Below are 27,972 nucleotides of genomic sequence, written 5' to 3'. Positions count from 1 at the left end.
GGGAGGAAGGGAAAGGAGAATGTTAGCCGCTTTGAGACTCCTTCGGATAGTGATAAAGCGGGATATCAAATCCAAACTCTTCTTCTTCCCCAGTGGTGGAGGTATCTATTTTCACATGTGGGTTATAGGTTACTTGGGTGGCTATTTTCAGGGAAGAATTATTACCAAACAATCACTTTTCAGTACTTCAGCAGACTTACTCTTGGTATTTGATGGGAAAGCGACAGGTATCTTACACAAAGATTGGTTGAGGTTTCTGCATAGCCAAAAACTGGAAGATATTTTGGAAGAATTATATTAACAGGTATGGACTATAGCTTTGATGGAAAGAGTTATAGCCTAAGTGGCATGCAGAAAAAAGGCCCCCATTTCATTTCCTGGCATCTCCAGGTATGACTTGGATTTAAAACTCTTGAAGCTGCTGCCAGCAATTGTAGACAACACTGAGCAAGTTGGAGAAATGGTCTGACTAAGGGAGCTTCATGTTTTTAGCTCTTTCAGCTGTGCAACCCCTTTTTGAGGCAACTGGTACCAATGTTACTCTGGGACAGCAGCCAAAAATCTTACTGCTCATGTATTTCAGTTGTTCATTGTTTTTATTAGCTTTTTTAAAAAAAACAAACAAACTTGGAAGCCATCCTGGAAGCCATTTTGATTTTTTAGGGAAGTATTTTAAGTTTAGTAACCAGACCATTCTGGTCTGGGATTTATTTAGTAAGCGTTTGTGTATAACACAAGTACTGTATTGGGAAGACCAACTTGCAAAACAGTGGGGGCTGGAGAGATGCAGATAAGACCTCATGACTGCTGCTGGCAGCATGCTTTCTCAGTCATTTTTGCAGGTGCCAGCAACTGCAGGAAAAGCTACTTTAAAAAAAGGTATTCCAGAAATGCCAAGCAGCTGTTATGCCTCCAGAATATTGTCTGGTGCTACAGTTGTGGGCAGTGGCTGTATAAAGAACTGCCATTTTGTTGAAGCATCCTTGTCTACCCTTGAGGAGGATACTTCATTCCCTCCTAGTAAACTTGTGCTGGTAGTTATTGGTGTGCCTGGAGACAGGTGGTGTATCAACAGCAGTGACCAGAGGAGGAATGACCACTGAGGTGCACAGAGGGAAGAAATGCCATGGCGCACCTGTAGCAGCAAACTGGATGCCTTCATCTCCCCCAGCTGCAATAAAACATGCCTCACCTGTATCGGTCTCTACAGCCACAGCAGGCGCTTTAACTCTCCAGGGTCTAGAATTTACTCCGAAGGCGCTCTCTTCCATTGTCTCCTGAGATAGATGGATGCCAACTAACAATCTTAAAGTTTTTCTCTTCAAGAGGATAAAACCCTGCCTCTTTAAACAATATCCCTAACAGGGTCCTCTGTAAAAAAAACATCTCCGATTTGGGATTCCTCTCTATCCTCCAGCTAGTTTTAATGGACCGAAGGCTGCGATCTCAAATGTGCTTACCTTGGAGTAAGACCATTTAAAAGAATGGGGTAAAATCTACATTGGCTCCCAGTACGTTTCCGAGCACAGTTCAAAGTGTTGGTGCTGACCTTTAAAGCCCTAAATGGCCTCGGTCCAGTATACCTGAAGGAGCGTCTCCACCTCCATCGTTCTGCCCAGACACTGAGGTCCAGCACCAAGGGCCTTCTGGCGGTTCCCAAGTTGCGAGAAGCCAAGTTGCAGGGAACTAGACAGAGGGCCTTCTCGGTAGTGGCGCCCCCCGCCCTGTGGAACGCCCTCCCATCAGATGTCAAAGAGGAAAACAACTACCAGACTTTTAGAAGACATCTGAAGGCAGCCCTGTTTAGGGAGGCTTTTAATGTTTAATAGATCACTGTTTTATTTTTCTGTTGGAAGCCTTCCAGAGTGGCTGGGGAAACCCAGCCAGATGGGCAGGGTATAAATATTATTATTATTATTATTATTATTATTATTATTATTATTATTATTATTATTATTAAACTATGGGTGTTGTGCCAGAGCGGGAAACAAATCCCCCCCCGCCCCTTTTGCTGGACTCCTGTCATCAACATACACTGCTTTTCTTTCGGATATCTTAGCATATTTCTTGCCCACCTAGAAATACAATAATCCCCAGATTTTGTTTTAATTTCCTGGTGCCCCCACGGAGTAAAACACGCGTAAAAGATTGGTGGCGCTTGATGAATATGAACAAGGGGGGATTAAGCGCCACAGGTATGAACCGGCGGGGCAGGTTCTGAAAGCGGTCCCTGTGGGATGGAGAGCTGAGCCGCGTGAGGGCGTCGCTGGAGGCGGCCTGTCAGGAGAAAGATTCGCGGAGGCGCTTCCGTGAGGTCGGCGGGCCGGGCAGGACGAGGTAACGGGCTTCCTTCTTCCCAGGCAGGCCGGAGGCCCACTGGAAGCGACATGAACAGGTTTGGCAAAGGACGCAAGAGGCCGGAGGTCGAAGAGGGAGACGCCTCCGTTGCCGCTGTTGCTGCAGCCCACAAGCGGGAGAAGGCCGGCGCTGGGTGGGTACGAAGGAGAGCAGCCGCGGTGAGCCGAAGAAGCTCCGTGTGTGGCCCAGCATGGCCGCCGCCGCCGCCGCCGCAGTTGCGTGTTTATGCGAGAGGCGCCGCGTTAGTTTCTTGCAGCCGGAAAAGCCCGGTACTGTAGTAGCAACGTTACTCCCAGAATAAGACATCGATGTTTTCTATAACATCCATATGACGTATATTGCTTTCACAGAGAATCCTGGGAGTTGTAGTTTTCCCCAACCCAACAAGAGTTACAGTTCCCAGCACCCTTAAACCAAGCGCCGGTTTTTTTGGGGGGGGGAGCCATGAGCTTTAGTTGTCCTTAGATCGTGTGTGGTGTGGATCTGCAGGGGGCTGCCCCCGGGATCTTCGATCTGTTTTTATTTGAAACAAATAAAAATAAAATAAAAGAGGAGCCGTCTCTCGCAGAATTCGTGGTGGCTCAAAATGCCTCCCGGCGAGGAGGATTGTGAGTTCCTGATAAGGGAGGGGAAGTGACTTCAGGAAACAGGGTCACTTGGATCCGAAAGCGAGGGTGGCCACCTCATAACGTTTCTTAACGTGTAATATTTATATGCTGTGTTTCTTTAAAAAAAAAAGGAGAAGGTAAGCCAGGTTACTCTTGTTTCTTTTCTTTTCTTTTTTTAAAAAAGCACACTTCCTGTGTTTCGTTGCCCCTTTAAAATGTCGGTTTTGAAACCAAAAATGGAACTTTAGTGAAATGTGTTTGGGCGCACAGTACTGCCTTTACCTTGCCCCGCAATTTAAATAAAATAAAATGGCTTACTATATATATAGAGAGAGAGACAGTGTGTGTGTGTGTGTATTAAAAAACAGCTTCCAAAAACATGGACTGTCTGTCTTGGTTCTTCCCCACCTAGGGTTGCCAGACTCAATAGTGGACAGGACTTCCGTGCCTTTAATTGCCCTGCTCTCTTTTGAGTCTGGAAACCTTAAAGAGAAACCAGCAGACCCTTTGTCTAATTTCCAAGTGTGGTGTAAAGGTTAGAGTGTCAAGACTAGGACATGGGTCCAATCCCCACTCAGCCTGGGTGATCTTGGGGCACTCGCTCAACCTAAACTGCCTTACAGGATTGTTGCAGGGATTAAATGAGTACAGTAGGTGAACTATGTGAACTAAGATGGAATATTAAATCCTTTAACTTTTGTGCCTCCTGCGGGGCCAGACTTCCTGCAGAAGAAGAGGGCATGAAGATCACTCCAACTTCTTCAATTAAAGGTAGGAATGTTTAGTCAAATGTGGCAGCTGACAAACATTACCTATCTGATGACCCAGCTGAAGGTGCTTTGAGGCTAGACCTCCTAACTTATTGTTCCTATTTAACATGAAGCACATTTATTAGCCAGGGAGAGTGGATGGCACAAAAAGGAGATGTAAACCCATATAGTGAGTGATGTTTGAATCTAAGACACTGATCTCTGTATTAGGCCTGATTTTGTTAGGAATTCACTGCCTGCCAGTCCACCCCTTCACCCAACACCTGTCAAGTGGAAATAGTTGCAGGGAAGTTAATTATAAGCATGGCATTTTCTCACCCAGTAATGAACATGGGTCCCTGTTAGCTTTGGAGAGATGGAGGTTAAGAGCCAGAACCATTCAGGGATCATAGACAGGAATGGTAAACAGGGCCCAGCACCAGCTTTTGGAGCCTTCCATCACCTTTCAGATTTTGCTTATTTAAGGGCAGCTGGGACTGTTATGGCAGTGCTAAGCAGACCTTTGCTCAGTACCGCTGCCAGGCTGCCTTCCCTGCCCTGCCACCCATGCCCCTTTCTCAAGCAGGTAGTTTGTCTCCTGTGTGGTAGCTCAGCAACAATGCCAGGGGGAGCTCCAATCTGTCTGCTTGAACTTGCATCCATTATAGGCCTATACACATATCAAAAGTGGAGGCAGTGTAACTAAGATGATGGGGTCAGCAAGTGTGGGTTTGTGACCAAAAGATTTGTTTGTTGCTGCTGCCAAGCCATCCCCCAGTTCCCACAGGCTGCCGCCATGGGGTGACAGGAGACCAGCTGGCTTACTATAGCAGCAGCAGGGCAGTATATTCCTGGGTATGGCATATTGTCCAAATATTGTAAAAAGATATTTAGCCAAATTTCTATACCACTTAATGGTAAAAAAGCAAAAAAAAAAAGAACACTTAGTGGTTTATAAAGATTTTTTTAAATTGAAGTTCTTAATAGAAAGTTAAAACTGGTATTTAAAAGCATTCCAAAAGTTATTAAAATCAGTGGTAAGCTAAAACAAGATTAAAACACATGCCACCTTTTACATGTCTTGATAGGGATGCCTAAACAAAAATGTTTAAGCAGGTGCCAAAGATAGTACAAACTCATAGGGTTGCTATATGCCCTCTTTTTCCAGGACACGTCCTCTTTTTCATGGGTATGTACAATGAGAGTCCATGGGCCTCACAAGGGGGGTACAGGGGGTTCGGTGCACCTCAGGTGTCATGCCTGTGGGTGTGACAAAATCCCCCTTGGGTGGATCGGTATGGCAGTGCTCACACCCCTGGTAGGTGGATTTTAGTGATTTGCGCGATCGTCATGAAAATCCACCTGCTGATTGCGCAAATATGCCCGGTGATCAGCCTGGCACCTCCCGGCGGGCGGGGGTGCCAGCACCATCCGCCGATCACGCAAATCCAACCGCTGATCATGCAAATCCACCTGGCGGCCGGGCGGATTTGCGTGATCAGCGGGCGGATTTTCACAACGGCGATTGCGCCAATCACGAAAATCCACCTGCTGGGAATGCGAGCACCGCCTGCTGGGGGGTGCGAACGCCACTCACCAGGGGGTGCCAGCCTGGGAGGCTCCCGTCGCCAGAGCACCCCCCTACGGGCAGCTAGCCCCGGCTGTGAGAGTCATCATAGCGATCCATAGTTAAAAGCAGAAGTCGGCAGATGTGTCCTCTAATTTGCTCTTCAAAATATGGCCTCCCTAGAGCGGGTGCCTGTCTAATGTCAATAGGCAGGGAGTTCCAAAGCATAGAAGGTGTCATACTAAAAGATCAATTTTATACAAGTGTGGAACGGGTATTATGTGGTACCTGTAACAGTATTTATATAATCTATTTATTTATTAAAAATATTTATATACCACTGTATCATAAAAATATATCACAGCTGTTTACAGCAATATAAAAACATTAAACCAGTTCTGCAGATTGAAGCAATGAAAGATAAGGTGAACTCGCAAACAGACTGGTCCCAAGCTGTTAGAGGCTTTACACAGGAATAGCAACACCTTGAATTTGGCCTGGTAACAAATAAGCAACCAGTGCAGTTCTATGAGTAGAGGCAGTTGGCCTGCCTGTAAACACTTTTGTTGTTCTGACAGTGCTACCTTTTATCAGGGCTAAGCCAGGAAGACCAGGATCACCTGCCAAGGTCTCCTGCAAAGAAAAAGGCAGAAATATTGCCAGACAAAGGAAACGCTTCTTCTGCAAATAAACGGAGCTGGTCACCTTCAGTATCACCTACTAAATCACCAAAGGCAAAAGGTGAGGATCTTAGCTCTGTATATGGTTGTATTTGCTGATGATTCCGGGTGGGTGGCTGGCTGGCTTTGAATTTTTGCACAAACTCCTATTGTGCTTCTCTTTCTGTATTATCTTGTTTAAAACCCATTGCTATCACAATGCTAACCATTTTCATGAAATTTGCCCCCAAAACTAGTTTTTCTAGTTTACACTCATCCCAATATTGGGGCAAACGGAGCAATATTGGGGGCAGAGTGAGTCCCCACTCTGAATTCCTAGCACAGTGGGGTACAAATCTAAGTAAGAAATATTTGTGTCTCTCTTGTAAAGCAAAGCCCAGCTACCGAACGCCCAGGAAGGACAGGAGTGCCACCGTGAGACCTCTCCCAGAGGGTGAGATCCTAACAGACTTGAACAACGAGCAATGGAAGCTTGGGAAACTTCTGAGCGAGGGTGACTATGGACTGATGTATGAAGGTACAATATGTGCTTGCATGGTATTACATTCTGGAGAGAATGCAACCACCTCTTCTGTGTCCTACTTTATTAAGGAAAATCTGCCCTTAAGGTGTTTTTTTTAAAGGGCTATATCTGCTCCTATAGGGACCCAGGTGGCGCTGTGGGTTAAACCACAGAGTCTAGGGCTTGCCAGTCAGAAGGTCGGCAGTTCGAATCCCTGTGACGGGGTGAGCTCCCGTTGCTTGGTCCCAGCTCCTGCCCATCTAGCAGTTCGAAAGCACATCAAAGTGCAAGTAGATAAATAGGGACCGCTCCGGCGGTAAGGTAAACGGCGTTTCCGTGCGCTGCTCTGGTTTGCCAGGAGCAGCTTTGTCATGCTGGCCACATGACCCGGAAGCTGTCTGCGGACAAACACTGGCTCCCTCGGCCCATAGAGCGAGATGAGCGCTGCAACCCCAGAGTCGGACACGACTAGACCTGATGGTCAGGGGCCCCTTTACCTTTACCTTTATCTGCTCCTATAGATAAATCAAATCAAGTGGCAACAGGAACAAAATAGAAAAAGAGTGGCAGAAAAAACAGCAAAAATAAAACACTGACTAAAACTGCCTAGTAAGTTTTCAGCAAATAAAATCTATATCCCAATTTATTTAATGGTCTTTTCCTGGTTTCTCAAACTGTAAGTCTGTCATAACCATATTTTCATAATCTGTCATTCATAATCTGTCTTAACTGTCAACATAGCTCAACAAGTTGTGTGTCGTCATCCCCCCAAATGCTGTATGTATGCTGAGCTGCTGACACCACTATCTCTGATCTGTGCTAACCATTTCCTAGAATTCTTTGCTGTGGTTGCAGTGGACATACAAAGGTTGTGTCCAAAGGGTGCAGTGTTGGCTTTGTTGTCCAGATCTGCTCCTTGCTCAGTATATTTAAGTGTTCTGATACCTATTGTTTCCGAGGTGGTAAAGGTAAAGGGACCCCTGACTGTTAGGTCCAGTCACAGATGACTCTGGGGTTGCGGCGCTCATTTCACTTTACTGGCTGAGGGAACCGGCGTACAGCTTCCGGGTCATGTGGCCAGCATGACTAAGCCACTTCTGGCTAACCAGAGCAGCTCATGGAAATGCCGTTTACCTTCCCGCCAGAGCGGTACCTATTATCTACTTGCACTTTGACATGCTTTTGAACTGCTAGGTTGGCAGGAGCTGGGACTGAGCAATGAGAGCTCACCCCATCGCGGGGATTCAAACCACCGACCTTCTGATTGTCAAGCCCTAGGTTCTGTGGCTTAGACCACAGCGCCACCCGTGTCCCCTTCTGAGGTGGTACTGTATCAATATAACAAGAGTGAAATAAAGTTAACCTAATGGCCTTCATATAGTAGGTGCAGATCTCCTGGGTTACCTATTAACCTTAATTTATTCCATCCTTTCACAGCAATGTGTGCATCTGAAGCTTGCCGTTCCCAGCGGAGATACTCCCTCAAACTTGTGAGTTCAACTCTCTGTGTTAGGTGTATCATAGATCATTCTATGTGCTGGAACTGGGATCTGAGCTTGGCAAGATGCAGGTCAAAGGTACAACAAGGCAAACACAGCAGGAGGACTTGGAGCTTGTCTCTTCCAAAGAGTTCCAGTAATCAGTGACACAAAGAAGGACTTGAAGTATGAAATCACACATAGAGGAAGCAGGTCAGAGCATCCAGATTCTTTGTGCTTTAGAAGAAGAATTCACAGTCTTTTCTTGAGAACAGGACAAGGTACAGAGAGAGGCTGCTAAGCCTAGAATGGCAACAGAAGTAGGATACTGGGTGCTAGGTGATGCCCAACGCTGGTCATGCTCAAACTAGAGCTATTGAAATTAATGAGTAGATTGGTTTCAATGTGTCTTCTCTGAGTTTGGCTAACATTGGCTATCTCACGATGGTTGAAGTGGTAGGAGCTGTGTGTAAGGCATAGTAGCTTCATTCTGTGACCATCAGGGGTGTCTCCCCAAGGCCCTCTGTTATTTCAAAATACCCACCAGAGCCTTAACATTTTTATATTTTCCTATCTATAAGGATTGACAACTTTCTTTAAAAAGGAAAAACCACCACTCATACACAAAAGAAAAACACACAGGGTTGTATCCAAGTTCTCCTCTGAGTAGATCCATGAAATTGATGGGTTATGTCCATTGATTTCAGTGTGTCTCAGTAGGACTAGCATTAAATACAACCCAAATTTTATTTCTAATGCTTGTCACATGTGGGTTTGTATAATACTAACTGCACTGGTCATTGGCTGTGGTTTATTGGAATGGCCTTCCTGGTCGCATTCTAACTTACTACATCTGCTCCTCTCTGATTTCTCCCATTTGTAAAGTGGAAATGGAATTCTTTACTTGCCTTTGTGAAGTCTATTGAATGTTAGAGAAGCTATGTAAAAAGGGTTGCTTTCACATGGTAATTAAAGTGTAGGGTGGGGAGGGCAGTGAGGCAATAAAAAGAATATCGGTGCCAGTTTCTCTCCCTTTTCAGGATTGCAAAGATGGACGGCTCTTCAATGAACAGAACTTCATGCAGCGAGCTGCTAAGAAAGCCACAGGTAAGAATTGATGAGTCATTAAAGTGACTATACATTTAAAGCTGTATCGTACCACTTTGAGCTGTCATGGCTTTCCCCAAAGAGTCTGGGGAACTGTAGTTTTTTTTCAAGGTTGCTGAAAGTTATTAGGAGACCCCTATTCCCCCACAAAGCTTCTATTCCCAGAGTGATTTTACAGCAAATCCTTCTCCCCAGGGAGCTGGGAATTGCAGCTCTGTGAGAAGAAAAGGGGCCTCCTAACAGTTCTCAGCACCCTTAACAAACGTTGGTGGACGCCGTGACAGTTTAAAGTGGCATGGCACTGGTATTACTTAAACATATAGTGCAGATGGAGACTGTGTCTCAGGAGAGGGACCCAGGGTTCACCAGTGAGTTCTTGGGGTCTGTCTGTTGTTTTTAAATAAAAAAGTAAAGGTAAAGGACCCCTGGACGGTTAAGTCCAGTCAAATTTGACTATGTCTCTGTTTTGCCTTTATCTAAGCCAGGCATCCCCAGACTTCGGCCCTCCAGATGTTTTGGACTACAGTCCCCATCATCCCTGACCACTGGTCCTGTTAGCTAGGGATCATGGGAGTTGTAGGCCAAAACATCTGGAGGGCCACAGTTTGGGGATGCCTGATCTAAGCCTTGTGAAGAAGTGATGCCTTTTCCCAAGGCTCTTGAGGAGGACCCTTGGAGCTCTGGCTAGATGAAGAGGTGATGGGACAGCTTGTAGTCAGCCCTAGTCTTAGGAGTGGTGGTCCTGAGGGATGGAGATGAACCCCCTCCCCCAAAAAAAGACGTGTGATGTTTTATTACAGAAATCCCCTAGTCTATTTTCTTGTTACTGTCTTTCTCACTCTCCCTCCACTATTATTAAGGCTTAATAGGCTGATTCTTGAAACTAGTCAGGGCTTTTTTCAGCCTGAATTTGCTGAAACTCAGTTCCTGCACCTCTCAGGTGAGCGCTATTGCCATTATGAGAGAACAAGGGAGGCGTTCATGGTGAGTTCTGCCTCTTTTTCTAGAAAAATAGCACTGGAACTAGCTATGTCTTGAAACAGGGAGGGGCACTCTCTCCCACACTGTGCATAACACCATCCTGATTAACATAGCCCTGACCTCTGGAGTGAGTGGAAGGAGGCAACATGGACAAGGAAATCACTGCAACCTATGAACTTAACAGAAGTAAGACCAATGTTCTCTCTGTCTCTCTTTGTAGTGGAGAAGTGGAAGAAACAGCATTCAGTACCATTGCTGGGGATCCCTAATTGCGTTGGTTTTGGCCTCCACAATAGTAACTACAGGTTAGGAAGCTTTTCCAAGGGAACTCCTGTAAGCCATCTTTCCCTCTACTGCCCAAATCCTTTCTCTGTGCTATGCTCTCTCATCTTACTTTCACCATCAATGTTGCCTTTTTCCTTTGGCTTTCTTTTGTACTGTTGCTGAACCCATTTTCTTTATTCAATTGCTATTCTATTTTCCCAGAAGAGCAGATTAGACATTGATTTTATTATTTTAACAGTTGCTCCAGAGCCTCTTTTTTGTGCTTTTGCCTTTCTTTGTCGGTCTACCTCCTGCTTTGAATTCTTCTACTTAAGCGTTCTGGTAGTATTGCATTTTGAATATGCTAGCTTAGGGAGTGTGGTCATGATCATAGTGCTCAGTAAGATGAGCTGAAAGAAACTGAATTCCTCCCATTCCATACATATCCTGATTACTGGTAGTTCTTGTTGTCCACAGATCTAAAGAGGAGTTAGTTTATACTGTATACAGATGGAGGGGTGGGGACTAGAGATTTGACAATAGTGGATGCAAACCTCTAACAAATAGCACAGTTCACATGCTGCGGTGTTATCTCTTGACTGGCAGGTTCCTGGTCTTCTCTTATCTGGGCCGCTCCCTTCAGTCCATCCTGGATGACTGTGAAAACAAGATGACGGAGAAAGCAGCCTTGCAGCTTGCAATTAGACTGGTATGAAATGTCCAAAAGGAGAATGGATGAAAAGGAATCTTCTCAAAAAGTCTCTTTGTAAAACAGAAGCTTTTTTGCCACTGCTGTCCAGCTTTGGGCCCAGGGACCTATGGGTGGTTGCCATGCTTCAACAAGAATAACCTGTAGAGTAGTTTCATTCCTTTCATCCTTGATCAAAGCTATGCTTTTAAGTAGAAATAATACAGTGCTGCTGTATTTAAATCAGACAGTTGTCCCCCTCCGTCATTCTTGCAAAGTGGCCTTGCAAGGATGAGATTTGCGTCAGAAGTGGTGCAGCAGATGGTGCTTAACCCTTTCCCACCCAGTTCATTTACTCCTCGTACTTTCTTCCCTACCAAGTGGCTTTTCTACCAAGTGCCCTGCAGAGTTCTAAGCCAGTGTTTCCAAGATGAGCAAAGTTCTGGAAACTGAAGAGGGGAGCCGCAAACAACTGGATGACAGGAAAAGAATCTTGCACAACAGCCCACCCTTCTCCTTTAGAGGATGAAGGTTTTACTTCTCTCTCTTGGTCTGGTAGATGGAACCATTAATATTAGCCTCAATTATCTCCTCCTCCCTGCCAGAGTCCCCACCCATTTTCCAGTTCTGCCTGCTCATTCACTATCCACAAGCCCCTTTTTTCTGCTTTTGCTCCTCTCCCATTTGTACCCAGGCAGGGTTGAGTTTTGGATTGCATAGCCAACATCATGTTCCTCCTTCAAAGATTCGGGTTATTCTCAAATGTTTCTCCTTTCTCCTCAGAGGAGGGGGGCTTTGAAGCCAAGGGCCTACTTCAGGAGCTTGACTCCTAGGTCAAGCAAGATGGGAGGAAGCAGACCCTATGAAGCAAAGGCGGCTGCTCTGCGAGAGTAGCTGCCACCTGCAGTTGTGGAGAGAAGGAACCAGAAGATACAGTAACTCTGCCAGGCAGAGTATTAAATCTGGTAAACACTAATCGAAATGAACCCCTTCCTGAAGGTGTTTTGCAGGGGAGAAGCCTCTGTGAGTTTAATGTTGCATGTGGCTGTGTTGTCACATTTAAGCTTGGTCCTCAGAACTGCAAATTAGCATGACTAGATTGCAGTGCTGTGCAGGATCTTTCTCGGGTTGTTTGCACAGTAGGGTTTGGGTTATTATCTCCAATCCTTACAGAGCTGCACTTTGCACTATGTGGCATGATCAGCTCTGTGCCTATGGATTTTAGGAGTACAGTCCTCTATGAACAGACATAGAGTGGCTTATGCTATGTGAACGTTTCGGCTGTGCTTTTCCAGAGGCTATATGGCAAACATCCATGTGCCATCACCAGCAGAAAATACTCTGGTTAGGAGTAACCCTGAGAAATGCAGGCATTCCTGGGGTGTCATTTTTCCTCTGCCTTCAATTTTGTCTTTAGGTGGATGTTCTGGAGTTCCTCCATGAGAATGAGTATACCCATGGGAACATCACTGCTCAGCACATATATGTGAATCCAGCTGACCTTGCTGCGGTAAGGAATGGAGCAGGGATGGACAAGGAATGTGTCCTTGCTGAAGGGTGTTCCTTTAGGATAGGAGAACTTAATTTTTGTTCTACAGAGCTCCCCCAAGTATAGACATAAGAGACTCTCGTCCATCCTTCCTGCTAAGAATAGCCAGTCAAAAAAGTTCCTTTTCCTCTCGTCTTGCCTGCAAACCCTTGACTATTGTTCATTCTAGGTTGTGTGAGAGAAGCATGTACTCTCCTTTTACGTTCTTACTGCATAGCATGGAAGGAGGGGTCACTTGGGGAGCAGTGATTCTTATGACTGCACCTTCTGGCTCCATTCATTCTGACCTTGGTGCCTTCCTGGCTGTTGCTTAAGGGCACAAGGCAATTGCAAATGTTGCTGAGTAGCAGATACTAAGGGGTGCTTTGCAAGGCCAGGCTGGTAGATCTTTGTCTTTTTTGCTGTTGGGTCACTCTCTCCTCCTCCTCTTCCTCCCCCAGATCACCCTGGCAGATTACTGCTTTGCTTTCCGGTACAGCCCTGGGGGGAAGCATGTATCTGAATGCCAAGGCAGCAGGACACCCCACGAGGGCACCATAGAGTTCATCAGCATTGATAGCCACAAAGGAGCCGGTGGGTGATAATGTCACACTGTAGAAACAGACTGGGTGGGTAGTACAAGCCATTGTTTTGATTCAGTCTGTGGTCTTTTCTCCTGTGCCCTTGATCATACTTCTCCAGGAGCTGGCCCTTCTCTGACTAACTTGTTGGTCCCTTGCACAAAAGAAGGGCTTCCTTATTCCTGTGGAATAAGGCTCTCCGGTTTGCCTGGCCTTTGGCTTCTCTTCTTAAGAAGCTTTGGGATGACCTGTTTATTGAGCACTCATCTTGCTTCATTTACACTTTGCCTATGGAGAGGGTTCAGCAACACTGGCTTTTTATTGAACTTTCATTCTGATTTGTTTGCGGGAAGGTTAGACAATGTTGCATCAAGCGTTATTCCACACTTTCCAGTGCATTTTGCTGTCACTTTCCTTATCACAAAATGCCCAGGTTTTTTTTGGGGGGGGGGTTGTTACACATGCTTTTGTGCTTCCTCTAAGCCAGGCTTCCTCAACCTCAGCCCTCCAGATGTTTTGAGACTACAATTCCCATCATCCCTGGCCACTGGTCCTGCTAGCTAGGGATCATGGGAGTTGTAGGCCAAAAACATTCCCCAGGTTGTAGGCCAACCTTCCCCAGCCTGGTACCCTCCAGATGTTTTGGACTTCACTTCCCATTAGCCCCAAACAGAATGGCTCATGGTCAGGAATGGTGCAAGTTGAAGCACAGAAATATTTGGAAGGCAACATATTGCGAGAGGCTGCTCTTGGCAGTCAAGATCATACTTTTCCCCATGGCTACATGCTCTCAGTGATTAATCACTAAGGACTAATTCTAGTTGGCTGGGTTGCAGGCTAGCATATTTAACTTTTGAGGCTATTTCGTTTTTGGTGCATGAGGAAAAATGAAATGTTAAAGTTGGCTTTATGTTCTGACAGCAAGATGCAGCTCATGTATTTTTAAAACTTTGACTTTTCTTGCATTTTAGTCACATCCACACTATACATTAAACCATATTTAAAGCATATAGCTTCCTCCACATAATCCTGGGAACAGTAGTTTATCCCTCGCAGAGCTACAATTCCCGGCACCCTTAAGAAACTACAGTTCCTATGATCATTATGGGGAAGAAATGTGCTTTGTGCTTTGGTGTGGGTGTGATTTTCCTACTTCCTATTGCAAAAAGGATTCTATATTTAGGTAATATGCAAATAAATGTTATCATTTAGTTGCTTGACTGGTATTTTTCACATAGCGAAGGAGATGCAGAGAGATCTTCTTAGGTACAGCCTTTCTTTTGGAGGTGTTGTAAGATTTTATTAATTGCCTGGATACCTTGTTTAGTCGTGTCCGACTCTTCGTGACCCCATGGACCATAGGCAGGTAAAACCCTGAAATAAATAGTGGAAAATTGAAGCACATGCTAAGGCAGTGATTTACTGTGACTGCAGTCCATGTGAGCCACTGTGATTATAAGGCTGTACCACAATTTCTGTACTGTGCTATTGATGTTCCATACTTGGATATGCTTTCTTTTTCTACCCTGTTAGCTCCATCTCGTCGTAGTGATCTTGAGTCTCTGGGTTACTGTCTAGTGAAGTGGCTGTGCAGATGTCTTCCCTGGTCTGAGGACCTTGACTGTCCCTGTGTGGTCATGCAGAAGAAGGAAAGGTGTGTGCTGTGCATGGGAGATGTCCCTGGTTTCGTCATGACCTCCTCTGTCCTTGTTATGTGAAAAAGAAAATTTGTAGTAGATGGGTAAAAGCGGCTAGATTACAACTGCCACCCTTCCTGATTGTTAGCTATGCTGGCTGGGCCCCCGGCAGCATCTGGAAGGCTATAGATTCCCCATTCCTTGTGTTAGGGCTTTCAAACTAGTATTAGTATAGGTTTCCCTTGGTCAGTTGCAACAGTCATCAAGACTAGCCATTGTGAGTTCCCTCACTTGGTATACTGGTGCTTGGGCTCTGACTCCTTGCTGGTCTTATACTCTCCCCTCCTTCACAATCCCAAAGTACCGTATTTACGCAAATCTAATGCGCCATCGGATCTAATGCACACCTGTTTTCAAAACCTTGGAAGTATTTGCTGGCGAATGTAAATGTGCCATCAATCTAATGCACACCCTAATTTCTGCGATGTAATTAGGCCAAAGAAGGTGTGCATTACATTCGAGTAAATACAGTAGTTGGAGAACACATATTGTTCCTTGAAACTGCCATCAAGCTTCATTGTTTTCTAGATTGGCTGACACCCGTGGCTGAAGGCAACAGCAGAGTCTGGTAACTAACTGCTTGACAGCTCCTGTGTCACTTGCAGTGCACAGTCTGGGACAAATATCTCATTTACCCAACGTACAAGATGGGCCCTAGCTTGTGCATCCGTATTTGGGGCATTTTGAGTAGGAGAGAATAAGGATGTCTTTTTATAATTATCAACTCAGCCTTATTTTTCTCTACCTCTTCTTTGAGGGGCTCACCAATTTTTCTGTTGTAGTTACAAAGCAGATGTTATCAAGTCTCCAAGGCTCTCCTTTGACTGGAAATCAAATTCAGGTACGAGCTTCACATTTGCACCCCAGCTTTCTTTTAGGGACTCCCATGTGGCATATGTTACAAGATCTCATTTTCTTTGATGCTTGTGGTTTCGTTATGAGCTCACCATGGTTGCAATGTGGTCACCATGAAGGTTATTGAGCACACAGCCGAGCCAAGTCAGCCACATTTTCAGATGCCAGCTGGGTCAGCAACATGTGGGGATACTGGAATGACTGCTTTGCAGGAGCCAGCTGCTCACATTTGACAACCATGTTGACCTTTTCTAGAAGCCCTGAAGAGCTACCTGCTACAAGTGATGTCCCTGGAATATGAAGAGAAGCCAGACTATGAAGAGCTACGCACTGTCCTGAGGAGGCCTCTTGAGCTGATGAGAACATCTGCCTATGACTCAGTGGATCTCAAGGTGGCACCCTAGGTAAAGTGCTAATACTGGTTTCATTCTCCTCTCTGAGAAAGAACAGGTCGCAACTAGACATGGCAGCGGCAAACCTGTGTGTTGGGTACAAACACCTTGTTTTGTGGTCTGGGTGTTCTACAAAATGTTTAGAGTTGGCCCTTTGCCACAGAGATGCAACCTTGACTGCTTTTAGATGAAAAGCTGATCTGCAAGTTAACAGGCTCCAATAACATAGGAGGTAAACATTGAAGTAATAAATTGCAGCGTAGCAAGAGTAACAAGTCCTTTTGTGCTTTGCAGATCTGAGAAACAGAGAGATGGTGGTGAAGAGAGTCAACCCCACTGGAATATCCCGGAACAGCTGGGAACAAGGAATTTTCCTTATTTTTTCACACCTAACTTTTAGATTGGGGAGGGAAGTGGAATTTCTTGCAGCTGTTTGTTAGGCCTTTGTTGTGACCTTTTATAGAATCAATCCTATCCTGCTGCACAGCACTGAATTCTGGTTACCGTAAATCCTATATACCTATTTTATAGACAACTGCTTGAGCAGTATTTTAAAAAGGTAACCCCCAAGTTGTTTTTTTTTTGTGTTTTACCTTGTAAATAGTGATGGCTACTTTGTTTTTGTTTTGTTTGTTTTGAAGGGGGGGGGAGGAACTGCAATCTTACATTCATTGTCTTAATTGTGTTTTAATTTTATTTGATTCTAATCTGCCTTGGAGACCTTTTATCAGGTAGAAGGTATTGTAAAGTCTATTAAGAATGTGAAATAAAGATATATATATATTCTGTTGATCTTGTAATCAGCTAACTTGGGTGAGCTTTTGGGTGGTATTTTGTTGTTTTGCTCATGGCAACAAAGCAAGGGTTCTTCTGTAGGAAATATTCAGGAACTAGCATCATATTTCTTTACTGTTCACACATTTCCCTGCTTTGATTCACAAGGAGGGAGGGTGTTCAGTGAAATTATGTAAGGGACTTTTTAATGGCCCTGTGTTCTGCTTTCTAGAACAGAAGCAGCCTTTTCCTCCCTCTCTGGTGCGCAGAAACAGCGTAAAATTTAAAGAGCAGGCACAGCAGGTTTTTAGCTCAATACATAGGCCTGGATTCACAATTTACATAACAGACATACCACCAGGCAGCTGAATGATGCTTCAGCTATCAGTCTTGCCTTCCTAATCGTGCACCAGGCCAGCTTTCTGACTTTTTATTGTTTAATTTAAAATAGCACACTTGATTGCCTGTCAACTTTTTATTTATTTATTAAAAACAGCAAATCCACATATTAAATATATATATATATTGTTGAGGCTATAGGAGGGAGAGGTGTGTTGCTGAGATCCTGGGCGCAAGCCACTAGGGCCTCCAGACAGCCAGTTTTACTTGTTTCAAATTGGATCACACTGCAGACTTGCAAAGCTGATTCCCCCCCCCTCCCAGAGCTTTTTTTTGGGGGGGGGGAGATGAAAAAGTTAGTACTGAAAGTGGTGAGGGTACTTCCAAACTAGCTGCACAGTTTAAAATATCTTAGATCTTTCTTCACCCAGAAGCACCCTGCAAGGATGTGGGAAAGGGCCCAACAGTTGTTCTTTCAGAATAAGTGAGGATATTTTTTTCTGAGATACAGCCAGGACATTCCAGGAGCAACTCATTTCATCTGTTACTCATGATGGGCAGCATCCCTGGTTAGAACTTCAGTTCCGGCTTTGATTCTGAAAAACTAAAAAATAATAATCCTGCAACAATTGTTGTGTGTTTCTCTTATCCTTCATACTATTGGGGTGAGGAGTAGGCTTGTGCAATATATCAATATATTGTTTAAAACCGATATTTAGAGGAAATCATGATAACCTTTAAAAAAAAACAGACCTGGCAATTTGTCGTGAATCAAGCACGGTATTGGAGAAAAGTTGGGGGGGAGCCTATGCCTCCTCCTGTGCAGCTCTTGCTAACTCCACCTAAGCTCCTCCCTGCCTCCTGGGAATCACAAGTTGTGGCTGAAAGGATGGAGAAACCATGTGCGGTGTTTCCTCCGCCTCCAGTTTCCCTTGCATGCAGCAGCAGCAACTATCAAGGGAGCAGGCTGGCAATAAAAAAAATCAGAATCTCTCTGCAGCAAATCTGGTAGGTTGCTTAAGAAGGCTGGTCAGAGCTGGCTCCTTACTAGTCTGGACTTCTGGACCCCCTTTCCTCGTTCTGTTCCTCCTCCAGTTCTCCTGTAAAAAAACCATGAACGAACAAACAAAACAGCACCCTGCTCTGGCCTTCAAACGTGGGTTGTGTGTGTGTGTGTGTTTCCCTGTTTTGTATACTGCAAAGAACACCCCGGGGACAAAGGGTGACAAGCGACAAATTGAAATGCAGCAAGAGGAAATGATGAAAGCATTTGTTAAACAGGAGGACATAGATTAATCTTTATAAAGTACTTAAATCCACTATTATAGCACAGCAGTTGAATGTAATTTATATTGCAGTACTATATCTCCTTCAGACTTTGTAAGGTGGGACCTGTAACATAATGCTTCAGGGTGAAGTCCTACTGTTCACCGATTATGTCAGCCAGCCATGCCCTATTCCAGCACATTACATTACATTCCCCCTCCCAACAGTTTTCTGTTCTCCTGCCCCTGCCAACAGTCAGTCAGCTTTCTGTGATCACTGAGCATACCCACTCCTCAATGGGCTGGGGTTCTGGGGTTTTGTTTTGTTTTTTGCGGGGCAGGTGTGGGGGAGAGACTACAGGGGGCAGGGTCCCCCTTGGGTTTTTCCTTAAATGGTTTTTTGTACTTCTGCAAAGCTGCTGCTATCTTTCCTCTTGTGTGTGTATGGTCCTGCTTTGGCTATATAAAGATTGGCACTCACACCTGAACACTGGTAATAGAAGGAACGATGCGCCCAAGAGTGTGTTGCCATGTGGATATCATTCACATCCCCATCATCTAGAGAACCAACTTGCCACTTTTTTCTGTTCCTCTTTTCTCAGGCCCAAGAACATCCTGTTTTTGTTTTTCGTTTTGCTTTGCTTTTTGTTAACATAGCCCAAGATCTGTCTTTTATTGGGATGAGAATGTCAAATTTTGTCCTGTTAGACCAGGGGGGCCCAAACTTTTTTCAAAGAGGGCCAGATTTTTTCAAAGAGGGCCAGTGAGGGCCGACTAAAGTTGTTGAGCTTTTTTACGGATTGAAGTTGTTGAGCTTTTTTAAGGCTTTTACCACAGGACAAATACTGCCGCAGGGGCCAGATTAAATCAACCAGCCGGCCGGATTAGGCACCCGAAACAGAATTTGGACATAACTGTGTTAGACTCTGTTTAGCCAGCACAGCCTCTCTGCATGTAGCTCTGAGGAACAGGCCTCCCCCTGTTTTGTTTTACATGAGTGCTTACTATTCTACTGGTTCCAAGCCAGTCCCTCGAGGCGTGTCTCCAGGCAACGAGACGGGCTCCTGCAGTGGCTTATTGGGGAAGAACAATGTAATTGAGATGTTTTGCTTGCTTTCCAACTGGAGATTTCTTTTTTATGATGATGATGGTGTGTTTTGGTCAAATCCTATGGACAGATTTAAGGCAAGTGTTATCTACGTTGCCTTATTCAGGGAAATTTGGAGTGTTGGTAAGTCAGCCACGGGGAAAAGCAGAAAAATATTATTCAGGAGAACAGGAATGGGCAAATGTGAGAAAGGAAGCCCTACTTCCAACTGGCAGATGAGTTAAGAAAACTAAGGCCCGGGGGCCGGATGCGGCCCAATCGCCTTCTGAATCCAGCCCACGGACAGTCTGGGAATCAGCATGCTTTTACATGAGTAGAATGTGTCCTTTTATTTAAAATGCATCTCTGGGTTATTTTGGGGGCATAGGAATTCGTTCATATTATTTTTCAAAATATTGTCCAGCCCCCCACAAGGTCTGAGGGACAGTGGACTGGCCCCCTGCTGAAAAAGTTTGCTGACCCCTGAGTTAAGACATAATCTGATGCAGGGCAAACATCTAAAGCCTCACGAACCACAGGAAGCAGACTGAGCAAGAAATTCCAATGGAAGACTGATGGCGATAGAGGATAGCGTTCTTATTCTGTATCAGTCCTAAGGAACTTCCAACTCAAAACATGATGAAGAACATGGCTGAAAACTAATGATCACTACTGAATACAAGATGGGTAGAAGAGGAGTAGAATGTTGCCAGTATTCCTTGCAGAATTTTACACACAGTTTCTGGCCCAGTGTGCAAAGTGCCTAAACCACACCTGTCAAATTATGAGTCGTAATAGGAACCGTGTTTTAGGAGTCATGGATACTGCTTGTATAACTGGTAGGTAAAAATCCCAATAGGCTAAACATAGGTGTGTGTGTTTTTATTAAAAACAAACAAACCCCACTATCATTATGTTTTAATGTGTGGGAAATTCTTGCCAATTCTATTTAGATTTGTGACATCACATCACCATCTTCTGCCCGTTGCTGGCATTGCAGCTGTAAAGTTTCATTTAAACTGCCTCAGAAAATAAACTTACATGGTTTTGGATTGTCGCCAAAACGGCAGATATGATGGGGGGCATTGGCATGCTTGGGAAAACCCTGAGGTTTGCAGAAGGTACAAAAAAGAGAGTATGGCACAATGGTTACAGTGTCAGACTAGGACCTGGGAGACCAGGTTTCAAATGCCCTCTCAGCCAGGATGCTCATTTAACTCCATACCCTTCAACATTTCTCTGATGAAAATAGGGACGTCCTATAGAAAAGCAGGACATTCCGGGATCAAATTAGAAAACAGGATGACTCCTGCAAATCTGGGACTGTCCCTGGAAAATAGGGACACTTGGAGGGTCTGGGAGTCTCCTACACCGCAATATTTTGTTGGGAGTCCCACTTGCATTCATTATATGACTGAGCTTCCCAAACTCCTGCAGAGCACACACTTCTAGATGCCTCGTATGAATAAACCAAGGAAATGATAGGGTTATTTATATATACAACTTACCTCCAGCCTGAGGCCATTGTGAATAGGTTTTCGCTACCTGCAAAGAGTGGTGGTAAACACCACACACACACACACACACACACACACACACACACACACACACACACCAGAGGACAAAAAGCTGTTGTTCAAGGCATCTAGTAACGATTGTTTTCTTATGGGATTAGCATTTTAAATTATTTAGTTATGTTTTGATGGATTGTTATTGTTCACCTTCTTGACATTTGTGTACCCTGTGCAATCCTACATGTGTAGGATGAGAAGTAGATCCCATTGAGTTTAAGTAAGTAGGCACAGGATTGCATTAATTGTCACCTTAGTATCAATTGTGTATTGCATTGCTCTATATAATGAAGCGTTATAAATTGATTTTAAGAGCAATGTGTGTTTGTGTGTAGATAGCTATATTGACATAAATGTGTGATCCGGCCTTCAAGGCTGCTGCATGTTTATGGGCAAGAAAGGCTGTAACTCAGTGGTAGAGCATCAGCCTTGCATTCAGAAGGTCCCAGGTTCAACCCCCAGCATCTCCAGATATGGCTGAGAAAGACTCCTTCTCTGAAACCCTGAAACTCACAAGTTAGCATAGAAGATGATACTCTGTGTTCCTATGTTCCCTGTGAATTGAATGATGACATCTCCAAAGAGGGAGGTGTGGGCTTCATACACAACTACCGGTAGAACCTGCACCTATCTCTATGGGAGAGATCATGTTACAAGAGGTCAGTACATCTGCTTTTGAACCTTTTTCTTGTAACTTGAGAATCAGTCGTCGATTACAGGAATGACACCCAAAGGCAGGGAAATAATGTTATGAAATTAAGCACCCTGGGCCCCTGCGGGAGGAAGGGAAAGCTAAAAATGTAATAAGTAAACAATAACGTCTCTCATTCATTTCAGGTGCCAAGAGGTGGGTCAGGTGGGAGCATCACCCAATGTTTTGTGCTAGTAAACGTTTTAATTTCCTGCCATTGCACCATGGAGTGTGATGGATGAACTCTGTTGGGAGAGAGGCAGGCAAGAGAGTACAACTACGGTAGGGACATGGAGAATTCCATCAGAAACGGGAGTGGAAATTTCCACAATTTGCATGTTTGTCAGAGATCAGGAATGTAAACCAAGCAAATGGACATGAGTGGCACTGGCTATCATTTTGGCCTGCAAATATTATGTAAATAATTTCGTTATTCTCTGCTGTGCTTTTGACACAGTTCCCATCAATTGAAATTGGGTGCGTAATAAATTATGCTAGTTTTTGGCATAGCAGATAGCGGCCCAATTGCCTTCTCAATCCGGCCCGCGGACAGTCCGGGAATCAGCGTGTTTTTACATGAGTAGAATGTGTCCTTTTATTTAAAATGCATCTCTGGGTTATTTGTTGGGCATAGGAATTCTTTATCCCCCCCCAAAAAAAAGTACAGTCCAGCCCACCACATGGTCTGAGGGACAGTGGGCTGGTGCATGGCTGAAAAAGGTTGCTGACCCCTGCAATAGACACAGGATGGGACAGAAATGGCTGCCTCTTTACTTTCCTAAGTGCAACGCTGTGGCATGTCCTTGATTGCTCAGTGGCTTTTGGTACCATCCAACGTAATATCCGTCCAGGCTGGCCCTGCAGGTTGGCAGTGGGAGGCACAGTGATATATATGCCAGTGGTGCATTTGGCAGAAGGTCTGGTTCTGTCACTTTGGCAGTTCCTTTTTCATAGCAGAAATTCCATCTTCCATGTAAAAAAAAAAAAAATCACAGGTTTGGAGGGGACCCAAAAGATGGCATCTAGATTTTGTACACACACACACACTGGGTGCAATTGCCAAAGTCTTGTTTCCACCTGCGTTCCAACCCCTTTTAATTACAATAATAATAATAATAATAATAATAATAATAATAATAATAATAATAATAATAATTTCCCAGGTGTGTAAACCTGAATGCACACAAGTTAAATGTGCATGTTGGGGGCTTACTGCACTACTGGGCCCATCTAATCTGCCATTGCCTGTCCATCCCCATTCATACTCCAAGGAGGGAGTGCCACTTCCTATGGAAGTATGCTCTTTGCTTCAGAACTGTCATTTCCCCCCATTAACTGACTAAGGCTGCAATCCTAACCCTGTTTACCTGGGAATAAGCTTCTCGAATTCAATAGGAATTACTTCTGAGTAGACAGTTGGAATGGTGCTATAAGGCTGCAATTGTAGACATACGTACCTTGTAGTGAGCCCACCTTGAACACAGCAAGGCTTATAAATGTCCTTGTTTAACTGAGCATGCTTTCTTTTATCAAATGAGAACCCTACCTATTTCTCCATATTTCCCATGCAGGCAAAAATATGTGTACTTGTGGTGGAAGGGCTTCTGCAGGCAGCAAAGAGAGTGACAGGATGGTGTCTGTGTTGCCTTGTAGAAATGTCTCTTCATTTCGCCATCCTTAACTTCCCCTCACTCTGAAACAGGTGTGTATTTTACATAACAGCAATAGGAAGAGTCATGGCTCAGTGGTGGAACATCTGCTTTGAGTGCAGAACATCCCAGGTTCCACCTCCAGCATCTGCAGGTAGAGCTGAGAGAGACTCCCTGCCTGAAACCCTGGTGAGCTGCTGCCAGTCAGTGTGGACAATACTGAGCTACATAGACCAATGGTCCGGACCATCTGACATGGCATAGGGGAGCTTCCCAGGTCCTGATGACCATTAGGGGCGCTAGTGAGCTATCTTTCAACGCCCTATGAAAAATTGCAGGTGAAAACTTTATTACCCAGTATCTGTTAGTATAATTTATTTTAATAAGCCTCTTGGTGCTGAATGATTTTTGTTCCACTGGCATGTTATATGGCTAGATTATCCATAATATTGCTGCAGCCTGCAGAGGATATCCGTCTCTTCTGTACACCCTGCACAACTGCTAACAGGGACTAAAAGGGGAAAAAATCCTTCCAGTAGCACCTTAGAGACCAACTAAGTTTGTCATTGGTATGAGCTTTCGTGTGCATGCACACTTCTTCAGATACACTGAAACAGAAGTCACCAGACCCTTATAGAGAGGGTAAGAGGGTGGGGAGGGGTATTACTCAGAAGGGTAGTGGGAATGGGTGATTGGCTGATAGGTGTGGTAAACCTGTGGACGACTGTTAACGACTGCAATTGGTCTTGCAGGGAAAAGCAAGGGGTGAGATGGATAAAAACGATGGCTTTATCATGTATAATGAGATAAGAATCCAATGTCTCTATTCAGACATGTCCTGGTTTGTGGGTGCAAAAATGTTGTGGGGGTGGGTGGGAATTGCCGAATAAGCAAAATGTCTGGGGAAACCTGGATGCATGGCAATGTGTGATGGAAAAAGCAGTGGAAACAGCTCCAAAATCTTAAAACTAGGTTTTTTTGGGGTCTTCCTACAAAAAGCTCAGCAACTTTGCGCCGGTCAGGAATTTTATTCTTTCCTATGCAAATTGATTGCAAGCAAAAATAAAGGGGTGGGATCCAACTAAGGACTACAGGCTCGTGTTTGTCCCCCGCTCCCTGCATTTAAGGGCACATGCTGTAGCTCTGTTTTGTGCTTAGTGAATTATTTTATTAAGCACCAGTGGGTCACTAGAGACAGATTTTTAAAACATGGAATTTCCCCGGGAAAGGGTAAATCCGGATTAAAAATTTTGTGCGAGTGTGTGTGTGGCGGGGGAGAGATCTCTCTCCCTGCCAACGTGGACGCTGCAAAATAACTGCATGTATAATGAGCGCCCATCTCATAATAAACACACCAATTTCGATGGCCAGTCAGATTTCACAAGGTGCTTCGGGTCCAAAACTCAGTTGGGTTTAAACCTGCGACCTTTTGCATGCGAAACAGTTGCTCTGCAAGCTATGCTCCAGAAGCCCTTCTGGGTATTTCCGGGGGGGTCCCCAAAGCTCCTACAGACGTGCCTCTTTGAGCTCTTCTGTGGCATATCCCCTTGTTGAGAGCAACCCAAAAGGGCGGAGCAGACGGGAAGGAGAAGACTGCGCCCCAGCACCTCTGGCCCCCACCCACCCTCTCCAGATCCTCCCCTCTCGGCGCGTCATGGGAGGCGGCGCCCGGGCGCATCAGCTGGCAACGAGCGGCCGCCTCCCCGGCCTGAGCCAACAGAGCCAGGATGGCAACGGTGCCGGCAGTTTCCGGAGCCGGTAAAGGGGATTCGTCGCCTGCGGGACCCCGAGAGCTGTGCTGAGAAGGTAAGGGGCAGCGGCCCACCACCCGCCTCTTCCGCCTTTCCTCCCGACTGCGCTCCAGCCAGCGATGCAGCCTCCCCCGGCGTCCCAGGCACAGCCACTCCCGGGCGGCCTGCCTTGCTTAGATAACCTTGCCCCGGCCTCGATCCCACCTGCTTCTTCCTTTCGTGTGTTTGTGTGTGCGGCCCCTCACCGGGTTTTGCAGCTGTTGTGATTTTCCCTTTGTTGTGCTGTATGTGTGTGCGTGGCTTTTGTAATACGCTGGTCCTGAAAGCTCCTGAATTCCCACAAAGAGGAATTGGCCTTTTCACTCTTTCCATCCAGGACTGAGGCTGTGTACTGTATATAAAAAGGAAAGCCCCCTCCCGTCCCCCCCTTCTGCTCCCCGCTCCCCCTACCCGTTTTGAAAACCCATCTTGCGTTGCCAGCGTACAAAAGGGCTTCCCAAAATGTTCTTCCTCCTCACCTCCCTCCTTTCCCATAGGTAATTTGCTTCTGTTTCCTGCCTGCCCGCCCTCCTTCAAGAAGACATCTCAATTTCAGTGGAGCACCGTTTTCCTCCTCCGTGCCTTGTTCGCGTTTCCTTGTTTCCTCCTGCTCAGAAATCCGCCCCCCGGTGCATTGAGGGGATGCAGAGGTGGTCGTCGGCGTGCAAGTTCTCCCCCCTCCCCCCACGTGCGCCCTCGCTTTAAAAGAGAGGGGGGGTGTATTTTCTAAGCAGCGCATGAATCATGCACCCTTCCCTATGACGTCACTCCCTCCTCTGCTCGTGAGAACCTCACCCAGGGATGGGGTGTAGACCCAGTTCCTTGCTACCCAGGTAGGAATTGTGGAATTGGTTTAGCCTCCCTCTATCTAGATTCAGTTGGATGGGGGGGGGGCTCCCTTGCTCTGACACAAAGGCAGCTGTGCAGGGGGAAGCCAGAGGGCCTGTCAAGCCGGCTGGAGCTCCTCCTACAGGTGAATCTGCTCCAGCTGTTGGGGCTGGGGCTGGCCTGTGCCAGAGGGCCAAAGACTTTGGCTTGGGTTGTAAACAAAGCAACTTGCAGTGCAGGCTGGTTCATATGGGCAAGTGGGGCAGTTCCCCAGCAGCCTCACTGTGCTCTCAGCCAGCCTCTGCCTGACTTCGCCCTTACCACCAGGCCGGGGGTAGAACTAGGTGTCAGCTTCCTCTCCTTTTGCCTTTCTTGCTCCTTTTTTCTAATTTTTTAAAAAACCATTTGATAGTTATTAACAACAATGAACAAAGCTAATCTGGGGTGTGTGTGGCAAGGATCAAACCATAATATCCTGTAAAAAAATATGACTTAATATAAAATTACAATATTTCCTGCCAGAAAATTCAAAACCTACTTGAATTTGCATTCACGGGAATTGTTTTATTGACAGTATTTGTACAGGGCAACCAGTTTTCCCAGAATTTATTTATATGTTCACTTGCAGTTCTTAGATATGAAGTTACTGTTGCCATTACAGCCAAATCCCAAACGTTTTAAAGCTGTTCTTTCCAAGAAGGGAGTAATGCAACTTTCAAGTTTTGAGCCATTAACAGATAAGATGTGAGTTCCTTAGTTCAGCAATATCAATACTAACTCAAAGGGAATTATTCCTCTTCCTTGGTGTCAGTGTTGCACTTTCTGTCGCACCAGTCACACCAATTCACCACTGAAAGTAGCTCTGCTTTAGCCTTCATCTTTTTTGAATAGAGGTATAATTCCAGTTCTGTCTTGTGATACTTGTTTTGGGTGGGAAAAGAATATCTCTTCTGTAAGGATGAAGGATTCTCCGGGAGGTGGAATAGCTGGATTATGTTGGAGAAGTTTTATTCAGGACCATAACACTTGTGGAGAAGGACTATCGCTCATCCCTGGCAGCTTCCATTAAAAAAGCTGTCACAACAGCAGTTGATGAGGAGGACTCTTCTCTGTCTGGGAGCTGCTACGGTAGACAGATTTGGCAGTCTTTGGACAAATAGTCTCAGCTGCTATGAACAGCTTCCTGTGTCCCTAGAGTTCTGCCTGGACCCTGGCATCTGCTCTTAAGGTCAGGTGGTTGGCCTTGGTGGCTGCTTCAGATGGGAGAGGTTGGGTGTCGTAATGGCAGCAGAGTGAGAGGAATAGACTGAATAGTTTTAGACTGGGTCACAGTGTCCATCTAGCTCACTATCCTCCCTGGCAGCAGTTCTCCATCTCTAGCAGAGATTTTCCACAACTTGGCTGCAGGCCAGAGGCAGCTCTATTGGCCTCTCTCTCTAGTCCACTGGCTTTTTTAAACTTAAGTAACTACCTGATTCTTTTAAACTGCAAGGATTTGAACCTGGGACTTCCTGCATGCAACATAAGTTCTCTACCACTGAGCTCTGGTCTTTGGGTGGGGTGGGGTGGCATGGTTCAGTGGTAGAGCATTTACTTTGCATGCAGACAGTCCCAGGTTCAATCCTTGGAATCTCCAAATAGGGCAGGGAATGTTCCCTGCCTGAAACCTTGGAGAGTTGCTGCCAGTCAGTGCAGACAGTACTAAGCTAGATGGACCAATGGTCTGGCTCTGTATAATACAGCTTTCTATATTCCTTTCTCCAGATTTTTCTGTTTAGATCTTTCAGCAAGAACACAACTATTCTTTAGTCCAACTAGGCTTGTGTAGGAGAAGTTTCTTGGGAAAATGGGTCCCATGTTTCCCGATCATATTCTTGTGCAACTTCCACTCATTTCAGTGGGGATTTGCAAAGCAGAACTTCCAAGTGGATCAGCTCCTGTGT

General features: G+C 45.3%; 2 protein-coding genes across 4 annotated transcripts in view; both read left to right on the top strand.

Moving 5' to 3' along the window:
* Nucleotides 1-3,607: 3,607 nt before the first annotated feature.
* On the top strand, nucleotides 3,608-16,825 carry VRK3 (VRK serine/threonine kinase 3). The gene is made up of 13 exons (XM_060282782.1): nucleotides 3,608-3,737; nucleotides 5,877-6,023; nucleotides 6,333-6,479; nucleotides 7,902-7,954; nucleotides 8,983-9,049; nucleotides 10,251-10,335; nucleotides 10,901-11,003; nucleotides 12,400-12,492; nucleotides 12,972-13,104; nucleotides 14,625-14,745; nucleotides 15,571-15,629; nucleotides 15,899-16,047; nucleotides 16,330-16,825. The coding sequence occupies exons 1-12, from the start codon at nucleotides 3,608-3,610 to the stop codon at nucleotides 16,045-16,047; spliced, it is 1,287 nt and encodes a 428-aa protein (XP_060138765.1). The 3' UTR covers nucleotides 16,330-16,825.
* An 8,256-nt stretch (nucleotides 16,826-25,081) lies between these two features.
* Nucleotides 25,082-27,972, top strand: part of ABCA3 (ATP binding cassette subfamily A member 3) — a 72,912-nt gene continuing 70,021 nt past the window's right edge. For 2 of the 3 annotated variants that reach the window (XM_035130689.2, XM_060282481.1), the window contains exon 1: nucleotides 25,082-25,217. The gene's annotated coding sequence lies outside the window, so the exon portion shown is untranslated. Of the gene's footprint in view, nucleotides 25,218-25,607; nucleotides 26,035-27,972 lie in introns of those variants that run through there. The other variant, XM_035130693.2, reaches the window with a different exon arrangement.

This window comes from Zootoca vivipara, chromosome 14 (genome assembly GCF_963506605.1).
Source record: "Zootoca vivipara chromosome 14, rZooViv1.1, whole genome shotgun sequence".
Taxonomy (NCBI): domain Eukaryota; kingdom Metazoa; phylum Chordata; class Lepidosauria; order Squamata; family Lacertidae; genus Zootoca; species Zootoca vivipara.
Note: the sequence above shows the minus strand (reverse complement) of the source record. Positions and strands in the feature narration are given on the sequence as shown.